Source organism: Coregonus clupeaformis, chromosome 35 (genome assembly GCF_020615455.1).
Source record: "Coregonus clupeaformis isolate EN_2021a chromosome 35, ASM2061545v1, whole genome shotgun sequence".
NCBI lineage: Eukaryota > Metazoa > Chordata > Actinopteri > Salmoniformes > Salmonidae > Coregonus > Coregonus clupeaformis.
In genome coordinates this window covers 28,022,340-28,032,207 of record NC_059226.1, presented here as the reverse complement: position 1 = coordinate 28,032,207, position 9,868 = coordinate 28,022,340, and the positions used below count along the sequence as shown (strand labels likewise).

The 9,868-nt window shown below is 43.3% G+C and overlaps 1 protein-coding gene across 1 annotated transcript; it reads left to right on the top strand.

Moving 5' to 3' along the window:
• Window positions 1-2,952: 2,952 nt before the first annotated feature.
• On the top strand, window positions 2,953-8,797 carry LOC123482527 (aldehyde dehydrogenase family 3 member B1-like). Its single transcript, XM_045210678.1, has 10 exons — window positions 2,953-3,268; window positions 4,200-4,363; window positions 4,640-4,753; window positions 4,910-5,030; window positions 6,754-6,839; window positions 7,010-7,091; window positions 7,227-7,619; window positions 7,885-8,051; window positions 8,268-8,367; window positions 8,475-8,797. The coding sequence occupies exons 2-10, from the start codon at window positions 4,202-4,204 to the stop codon at window positions 8,672-8,674; spliced, it is 1,425 nt and encodes a 474-aa protein (XP_045066613.1). The 5' UTR covers window positions 2,953-3,268; window positions 4,200-4,201; the 3' UTR covers window positions 8,675-8,797.
• Window positions 8,798-9,868: the final 1,071 nt, after the last annotated feature.

Below are 9,868 nucleotides of genomic sequence, written 5' to 3'. Positions count from 1 at the left end.
ATGCATGCTTCAGTGTTGCTTGCCTCAAAGCGAGCATAGAAGTGTTTAACTTGTCTGGTAGGCTTGTGTCACTGGGCAGCTCGCGGCTGTGCTTCCCTTTGTAGTCTGTAATAGTTTTCAAGCCCTGCCACATCCGACGAGCTTCAGAGCCGGTGTAGTATGATTCAGTCTTAGTCCTGTATTGACTCTTTGCCTGTTTGATGGTTCGTCGGAGGGCATAGCGGGATTTCTTATAAGTGTCTGGGTTAGAGTCCCGCTCCTTGAAAGCGGCAGCTCTCCCCTTTAGCTCAGTGTGGCTGTAATCCATGGCTTCTGGTTGGGGTATGTACGTACGGTCACTGCGGGGACGACGTCATCGATGCACTTATTGATGAAGCCAGTGATCACTGTCAATCAGCAAACATTTTCTATATTGTTCAGACAGTAAATTCATTGTTTTTTGTGTGTTGTTTTCAACAGTGAGCCATGAAATAAATCATATTAAATGTTGATATTTCTCACAACAAACACATTCATACAAGTGGTATCTGTAAGAAATTGTGGTTTGTTGTCTCATTCGTTTTCGGAATAGTTTTGAATCTGGCCTACTGCCTTTTGACACAACCTCTATCTTTCATCACTGTCATCCTCTCTATCTGTTGAATAAAGTCAGAAAAGACCTTACAAATATATTTTTTTAAACAACACATAAAAAAAGATAATAACAAACCAAAAAAGTCCATTCAAATCCTGAAGTACTGTACCCTGAAATGTGTTCCCATTGTTTCAACATCACATGGTCGGCAACTGTCACCAAACTACTTCCCTTAGATGGCTAAACTTCACTCAATTACTTTTTCAATTCATAATTTGTCATTTTCTCCCACATCTGCAATTCATCACTGTTGTGTGTAGTTTTTTAATGTGTTACTGCACTTTTACAATGATACATTGGTAATTTTTTGGGTTAATCAAGATACTATATCAGGGAAATGGCTTGATCTGAGTGCAGGTGCATCCTGGGGTAGAAGTCATGCTTGCGTAGCTTTGAACTGTTGCACCCAAAACTAATTTTGATAGATGCCTTATAAAAACACATTCTTAAACTCTCTCCCCTATGAATAATTATAATCAGGGACATACTAAATAATTTAGGGGGAGGTGCCCAGAACAGCTATGAGAAACCACATAGAGCAATTTGTTATTTTAGTTAAGGACTCATTGTTCAATGCAATTCTTGAAAAGTATGTGAGTGTCTGAAAATATTAAATAATATAATTAATACAACTGTTGACAAGGTCTATAATATAAATGAAATAGTGATGAAATTGTCTGATTTTTTTTATCTATCTCACCATTTATTCAAACCAAATGCAAATCGTGTTCATGTGGTTGAAACATTGTATGGTAACCAGCCACCAGCTGGCTTATGCAAAAGGCGGTCTCTCCTCAGCTGAAACAAGGTAGTGAGAATTAGATCATGAATGTGTACAGGGACAGTCCCTTGGCTACTTAACTTCTTTCACTGTCTGTCTATCTTAATCGTCAGAGATGCTAAACTGGGACCCTGAAACACCCAGGTGACAGACTGGAGTTCACCAAGCGTGGTGCCACACAGCTGTGAGGGGCACAGAGAGGAAGAGAGAGGGGTGGGGTGTGTGAGAGAAACAGACACAACTGAGAAAAGCAGAGCAGGGCCGGTGTGTGTGTGCATGTGTGTGTGTGTGTGTACTTGAAGATATCTACTACTAAAGAAAAATATAAACGCAACATGTAAAGTGTTGGTCACATGTTTCATGAGCTGCAATAAAATATCCTAGAAATGTTCCATATGCAAAAAATATTATTTCTCAAAAATGTTGTGCACAAATTTGTTTCCATCCCTGTTAGTGAGCATTTCTCCTTTGCCAAGATAATCCATCCACCTGACAGGTGTGGCATATCAAGAAGCTGATCGTTACACAGGTGCACCTTGTGCCGGGAATAATAAAAAGCCACTCTAAAATGTGCAGTTTTGTCACACAACACAATGCCACAGATCTCATGTTTTGAGGGAGCGTGGAATTGGCATGCTGGCTGCAGAAATGTCCAACAGAGCTGTTGCCAGAAAATGTAATGTTCATTTCTCTACCATAAGCCACCTCCAATGTCGTTTTCGAGAATTTGTCAGTACATCCAACCGGCCTCACAACCGCAGACCATGTGTAACCATGCCAGCCCAGGACCTCCACATCCAGCTTCTTCGCCTGTGGATCATCTGAGGAGGGAGAGGGGCTTTGCTGAGGAGTATTTATGTCTGTAATAAAGCCCTTTTGTGGGGAAAAACTCATTCTGATTGGCTGGGCCTAGCTCCCAAGTGGGTCAGCCTATGCCCTCCCAGGCCCACCCATGGCTGCGCCCCTGTCATGTGAAATCCATAGATTAGGGCCTAATGAATTTATTTCAATTGACTGATATCCTTCTATGAACTGTAACTCAGTAAAATATTTGAAATTGTTGCATTAATATTTTTGTTCAGTATACATCTACTATTCATACGATTAAATAATGCTGCTTGCGAGATAATGCTGTATACATAAATGTATGCAATGAATTGTATTCAGTAGGCTAGTCTATGGAAACTAAGACCGTCTGCCCACTTGAACCTGAATTGTATTTCCTTTGAACTTGAGATAGAACAGGCATGCAGTGCAAGTAGCCTAAACCTAATAATAGGTATTACAGAGTCAATCTTTGGACTGGGGGCTTATACTAGACTATGATTAGGCTACAGAGTAGTAGTATGGGCAAAAGTTGCAAGCATCATTTCACTGCACTATAGGCATATACCAGGGGTATTCAAATATTACCCAATGAGGTCTGAATTAGCCTACTTCATGTTTTTTGTTCTACCTGGTAATTAATTTCACCCACCTGGTGTCCCAGGTCTAAATCATTCCCTGATTAGAGGGGAATAATGGAAAAAAAAGCAGCGGAACTGGCTTTAGGTCCAGGTTTTAATTTGAGGAGCATATAGTCTATGGATACCCATGTTTCTCTTTTTCCCTCAGACAGGTTTCCAGGCTTGTTTTTCAAGTTCTATCAAAAGTCTATTCTCGTTTCCAGATAAACCAGCCGCGTGGGTAGGAAAACCACTGGCACCCGGAAATGCTCCACCTTCATCGGCTTCCCATACCAAGTCAAAGCCACCGGCAAATTGGAATGTGATTTATCTGAGTTCAGAGACAGGTCTAAGAGTGTCTCGACAGGGCAACATACGACCATTTAGGCTACTTTTGAGCAGAAACGGGTGAGTTTGAACTTTCATTTCTTCAGAAATTTCGACTAACTTAGTTTATTTTTTATTCATTCATCAGCAGCATCCATTTACGGGAAAATTCAGGTAGCACTTCACAACTTGATCCATCCTGAAAGAGTGCAATAGCCTAACAAAGAGGGTTTCCGACAAACTGTTTGAATGTGTAACAATTCGATAGTCTCCGGTTTAAATCGTTACAAAGTTGCATCATCCATGACTGTCACACTAGTGACATCCCGCCCACGCTTTCACATAATTTCGGAAGGAAATGCAAGTCTTTGCCGCGCTCTTCCAAATTACCCATAATTCACACAGCTGTGAGTAATCAACCGTGAATAACTTGCGGCAGGGCCTAATTTTCCCTCTTTATAGCGCATATAATGTAATCTTACCTTCTTAGCCTACTTTTGCATTTTCTACACCTGACCTGGGCCGGGTGATTCTAACGATGAAACCGGGCCCTGATGTGTAGGCCAATTCATTACGCCTATTTCGCAACGAAAACGAACATTTATATTGGACACATTCCACTAGGTCCCTCCCTGTTCCGTTCTTAACTGGTAAAAGGTTTCCGTTAAAATACTTAATGAATACACCCCTGGATTCATCGTGTGTTCTCAATGAGCAACTAACGCATCTTGACTGAAAATATAAAACTGTGCTCAAGGCTACTTCATGTGGGCGTTTTTAAAAGACACCGAAGTTTAGTTAGACAATGGCCAAGATTGCACAAAGCAGCAGCCAAATATGTGTATTTGACCAATAAAATTGAATTTTATTTATGTCTGGAATTTACAACTCTATTACTATTGGCCAAGTGAATGTGCAATAGCAATGCTCTTCTCTCATCACTGGTTATTTTGGTTGTGTGGTGTCTCAACACTAACTCACTTTGTGTCCATGTCTGTCTGTGAGTGGATAGAGATGGCCAGCCAGAGTGAGGTGATTGACCGGTTGAGGGCTACGTTCCGGTCGGGCGTGACCATTCCAGAGCAGTTCCGTATGACCCAGCTCCAGAACCTTCTCTCCCTGGTCGAAGAAAACGAGCAGCTTATACAAGATGCTCTCCATAAGGACCTCCATAAGGTACTACTATACACTCTGTCCCCTCTGCCTCCCTCTCTCCACCTCTCATTATTTCCTCTGTTGGTCGCCCCTCGTCCTCTTTCCCTGTCCCTTCTTCTTCACCTCTCCCCTCTATTTCTCTTTTTGTCCTGTTCCCTCTCTCCCGCTATTGTTTCACCTTCACCTGTTCAGTCTTTGGTTAACACAAACATTTCGCTACACCCGCTGTAACATCTGCTAAACACGTGTATGTGACAAATAACATTTGATTTGATTCTCTCCTCTCTCCCCCCATAGCCCAAGTTTGAGTCAGTCCTGTCAGAGATTCAGATAACGCTGAATGACCTGTACTTCGCCATGGAAAACCTCAGGACCTGGATGCAGCCGGAATACAACATTGGCAAGAATCTGGTATAGATTCCGTCAACGTTCACTGTCAACTGTTTGACTCTACCACTTTTTACTATGTCTCAACATGTAAACACACACAATTGGAATATTTTTTACTGACATGCTGCTTCTGTAATAACTGTCCAAGAAAACCCTTTTTCCTCTCCATCCTTTTAGGCCACTAGGATGGACGACTGTTTCATACGCAGGGAACCCTTGGGGGTAGTTTTAATCATCGGGGCGTGGAACTACCCTCTCCATCTTATTCTCTTACCTTTGGTTGCTGCAATTGCTGCAGGTACACATATATCATTTGTATACCTATAGGCTTTGTTAATAATAATGGATTGGATTTATAGCGTTTTTACAGTAGCTCAAAGCATTTTACATCCACCACCAATGTTGCCTTGTCAGTAATGTACAGTACCAGTCATAAGTTTGGACACCTATTCATTCAAGGGTTTTTCTTTTCTTTTTTACTATTTTCTACATTGTAGAATAATAGTGAAGACATGAAAACTATGAAATAACACATGGAATCATGTAGTAACCAAAGTGTTAAACAAATCAAAATATATTTTAGATTCTTCAAATAGCCATCCTTTGCCTTGACAGCTTTGCACACTCTTGGCATTCTCTCAACCAGCTTAATCTGGAATGCTTTTCCAACAGTCTTGAAGGAGTTACCACATATGCTGAGCACTTGTTGGCTGCTTTTCCTTCACTCTGCGGTCCAACTCATCCCAAACCATCTCAATTGGGTTGAGGTCGGGTGATTGTGGAGGCCAGGTCATCTGATGCAGCACTCATCATTCTCCTTGGTAAAATAGCCCTTACACAGCCTGGAGGTGTGTTGGGTCATTGTCCTGTTGAAAAACAAATGATAGTCCCACTAAGCCCAAACCAGATGGGATGGCGTATTGCTGCAGAGTGCTGTGGTAACCATGCTGGTTAAGTATGCCTTATTCTAAATAAATCAGTGTCACCAGCAAAGCACCCCCCCATGCTTCACGGTGGGAACTACACATGCAGCGATCAGCCATTCACCCACACTCCATCTCACAAAGACAGCGGTTGGAACCAAAAATCTCCAATTTGGACTCCAGACCAAAGGACACATTTCCACCGGTCTAATGTCCATTGCTCGTGTTTCTTGGCCCAAGCAAGTCTCTCCTTATTATTGGTGTCCATTAGTAGTGGTTTCTTTGCAGCAATTTGACCATGAAGGCCTGATTCACACAGTCCCCTCTGAACAGTAGATGTTGATGTCTTACTTGAACTCTGTGAAGCATTTATTTGGGCTGCAATTTCTGAGGCGGGTAACGCTAATGAACTTATCCTCTGCAGCAGAGTTAACTCTGGGTCTTCCTTTCCTGTGGCGTTCCTCATGAGAGCCAGTTTCATCATAGCGTTTGTTTTTTGCGACTGCACTTGAAGAAGAACTCAGTTCTTGAAGTTTTCCAGATTGACTGACCTTCATGTCTTAAAGTATTAATGGACTGTTGTTTCTCTTTACTTATTTGAGCTGTTCTTACCATAATATGGACTTGGTCTTTTACCAAATAGGGCTATCTTCTGTATACCACTCCTACCTTGCCACAACACAACTGATTGGCTCAAACGCACTAAGAAGGAAAGAAATTCCACAAATTTAACTTTTATGAAGGCACACCTGTTAATTGAAATGCATTCCAGGTGACTGCCATGAATGTGCAAAGCTGTCATCAAGGCAAAGGTGGCTACTTTGAAGAATCTCAAATATAACATTTATTTTGATTTAACACTTTTCTGGTTACTACATGATTCCATATGTGTTATTTCATAGTTTTGATGTCTTCACTACTATTGTACAATGTAGAAAATAGTAAAAATAAAGAACCCCTTGAATGAGTAGGTGTGTCCAAACTTTTGACTGGTACTGTATATGTAAAGTGAATGCTTATTCTCTTAGCATGTCATTATTGATTAGGTTTGATTTTGTGATGATGACATTATATTTATTCCATGATGTCATGAACCAGGAAACTGTGCCGTTCTGAAGCCGTCAGAGATCTGTCAGGCCACCGAGCAACTCCTGGCAGAACTCCTCCCCAAATACCTGTCTCAGGTAACGCACACACTGCTTTGGTTCCCCCCTGCTTCTGTTACCAGTTGTGGATCATCAGTGCAATGCAGCACAACTGTGCCATATTTGCTCAATACCCATCCACCCATTTATCACTACTGTCACTTACAGTTTGTTTTTAATGTTTGAGTTTTGCCCTCTGATTATTGTAGGACTGCTATGCAGTACTATGTGGGGGAGCAGAGGACACCAAGTCATTGCTGAAGAATAAATTTGACCACATCTTCTACACAGGTAAAGTCACACAGAGGACTCCCTAGACCAATAATATGTATTACCTCAATTCCTGTTTTTAGTATGTTTTAAAATGTCGGCTGTATGCCCCTTTTCCCCCTCCTCTCCCTTCACCCTCCCCCATCTCCTCCCCAGGTTCCCAGGCAGTAGCCCGCTCCATCCTGCTAGCGGCGGCGCCTCACCTGACCCCGGTCACCCTGGAGCTGGGCGGCAAGAGCCCCTGCTTCATCTATGGCCGTATCGACATCCAGAAGGCCGCCAAGCGCCTGTGCTGGTCCAAGTTCTTCAACACTGGCCAGAGCTGCGTGGCGCCCGACTACCTCCTCTGCACTGCCCAGACCCGGGACGCCCTGCTGCCCGCCCTCCAGGAGACCCTACAGACCTTCTACGGGCTGGACCCCGGGGCGAGCCCAGACATGGGGCGCATCGTCAACCAGCGCCACTGGAGACGCCTGGTGGACATGCTGGGGAAGTCCAAGGGGAAGGTGGTGATCGGAGGGGACAGCCGCGAGGAGGACAGGTATATCGGTGAGTTTGGGGTGATACAGGAGAGGACTATGAGATGCAGGCAGTGGTGTTGTTTGGTTTGTATACTGCTGCCACCTTGTGGGTGTGAATGCAAGTTGAAAGATTGTTGAAATAGGTTTAGGTGGTAGCCTTGCTGTTAAAGTGGCTTGACATTCAAATATGAGTAAGCGGGCATATAGAAGCAAATGCTTGCTGACCAAGTGGTGTTTAACTCCCACAGTGTTGGTGGACGTGCAGGAGTCTGATGTTTCTATGGTGTTTCTAGCTCCCACAGTGTTGGTGGACGTGCAGGAGTCAGATGCTCTGATGCAGGAGGAGATCTTTGGCCCCATCCTGCCCATCCTAACCATAGAGTCTCTGGAGGAGGGCATAGACTACATCAACCGCCAAGAGAAACCCCTGGCTCTCTACGTCTTCTCTGACGAGACCTCGGTACATTACAGCACACAGGGGACCTTCATTACAGCACATAGGGGACCTTCATTACAGCACATATATGTTATTTTCTTATATTGTTATAGTCATGTTGGCCTCCTCCACAGAGCTCCTATAATTTAAAGTTGTATATGTAGTTCTATGGCCGCCTCTGCCTTCACTGTGGCTCCACTCTTATGGAATAAATGCATGTTCCTCCCCTCTCGCTGTCAGGTGGTGACCACAGTGTTGAACAATACCAGTAGTGGGGGTTTCTGCGGCAATGATGGTATAGTACACATGGCCTTGCCAGGCCTGCCCTTTGGAGGAGTTGGTAAGTGTGTGTCTGACAACGTAAATAAAGTAGTCATTATCAGAAGAAAAGCACTAGACATGGATCTGATCACCGTGTATCATGTTGCCCTGTCATCTACCCTCCAGGTGCCAGTGGGATGGGCAGCTACCACGGCCGCTGGGGCTTTGAGACGTTCAGCCACAGGCGGGGCTGTATGAACCGGAGCTGGTTGCTGGAGAGGGTCAACGTCCTGCGCTACCCGCCCTACAGCGACTACAACCTAGGCTGGTTGCGCTGGGCCACCACATTCAAGAAGAACAGCTGGGGAGGCTGCTCAGTCATGTGAATGACACTCAGTGCGTGCATGACTGTACTCCCAAAGCCAAATGGGCTTTCCTTAAAGGTCCAATGCAGCCATTTTTATCTCAATATCAAATCATTTTTGGGTAACAGTTAAGTACCTTACTGTGATTTGTTTTCAATTAAAATGGTCAAAAAGCAACAAAAATAGTTTCTTAGCAAAGAGCATTTTCTCAAGCAAGAATTTTGCTAGGACTGTCTGGGAGTGGAAAACAAGCTGTTCTTGGCAGAGAGGTTTGGAACTCTTTCTTTTTGGTCTAGTAACTCATTTACCGCCTGGTGTTGTCACCAGGTATTACAAAACTCCCATCCCACCTAAAAGGGCTTACATTTCAGGCAGTCTTTTTAAACCGCTCTTACACTAAAAGGGTATTATAATTTTTCACAGTATTATTCCAACATCATAGTGTGGAATTATATAAAACACAGGAAAATCATGTTTTTGACTGCACTGGGCCTTTAAAGTATCTGTCCAGTGTTCCAGATTTCTATTAAATAATTTACCTAAAATGAATTTAATTAAGGATGTTAAAAAACAGCTTTTCTCTGTTCCTTGCTTGGCCTGATTGGAAACAGTGGTTTGGGCGTATACTGGTAAAAAAAGCTGACTTGCCAGCTCAGCCAATGAGATGCACAAACACTTGAATATTCAAATTAGCTACCAACTCCATGTGGAGCAGCAGGCTTGCCTTCTTTTTGGGGGCCTTGGCTGTGAATACGTTTTCCGCCCCGTCCACTAAGGATCCGGATCACATTCTGCACTTTATTTTATGCACACTACATGACTGCTGCTTACACTCCCCCGTCCTTTAGGTTCTGTCTTTACTCACCCTCTTCTGAACCATGATGATGGTGCCTATCTCTGCCTCATGTTTCTGAACAGCTGAAATAAAATAAAAACTGAATGACCATTCCCCAAAATATTTATTGAAGGCTATACAACCTTTCTCGGTTGTAACAGATATTTTAGTTGCACAAGCGGGACTCATTAAACAAACAGCGTTTTGTGTGATGTAGGCCCCCCCATACTCAACTGGTGTACCGGATTGGTCGGCCTTCGACCCCTGGTGTCATATAAACACACACAAGACATGAAAGAATGTGTAGAATTGCAGACGTTTTGCTTTAAAACAGCAAAAAAAATCTTTGCCATGTGCATAATGTGTAGAATGCAGGAAAG

Excerpts from the sequence above, each read along its gene's own strand:
- LOC123482527 (XM_045210678.1), top strand. The coding sequence starts at position 4,202 with ATGGCCAGCCAGAGTGAGGTGATTGACCGGTTGAGGGCTACGTTCCGG. Across the intron at positions 4,754-4,909 it reads ACAACATTGGCAAGAATCTG|GCCACTAGGATGGACGACTG; the intron begins GTATAGATTCCG and ends CCATCCTTTTAG. Across the intron at positions 7,092-7,226 it reads TGACCACATCTTCTACACAG|GTTCCCAGGCAGTAGCCCGC; the intron begins GTAAAGTCACAC and ends TCTCCTCCCCAG.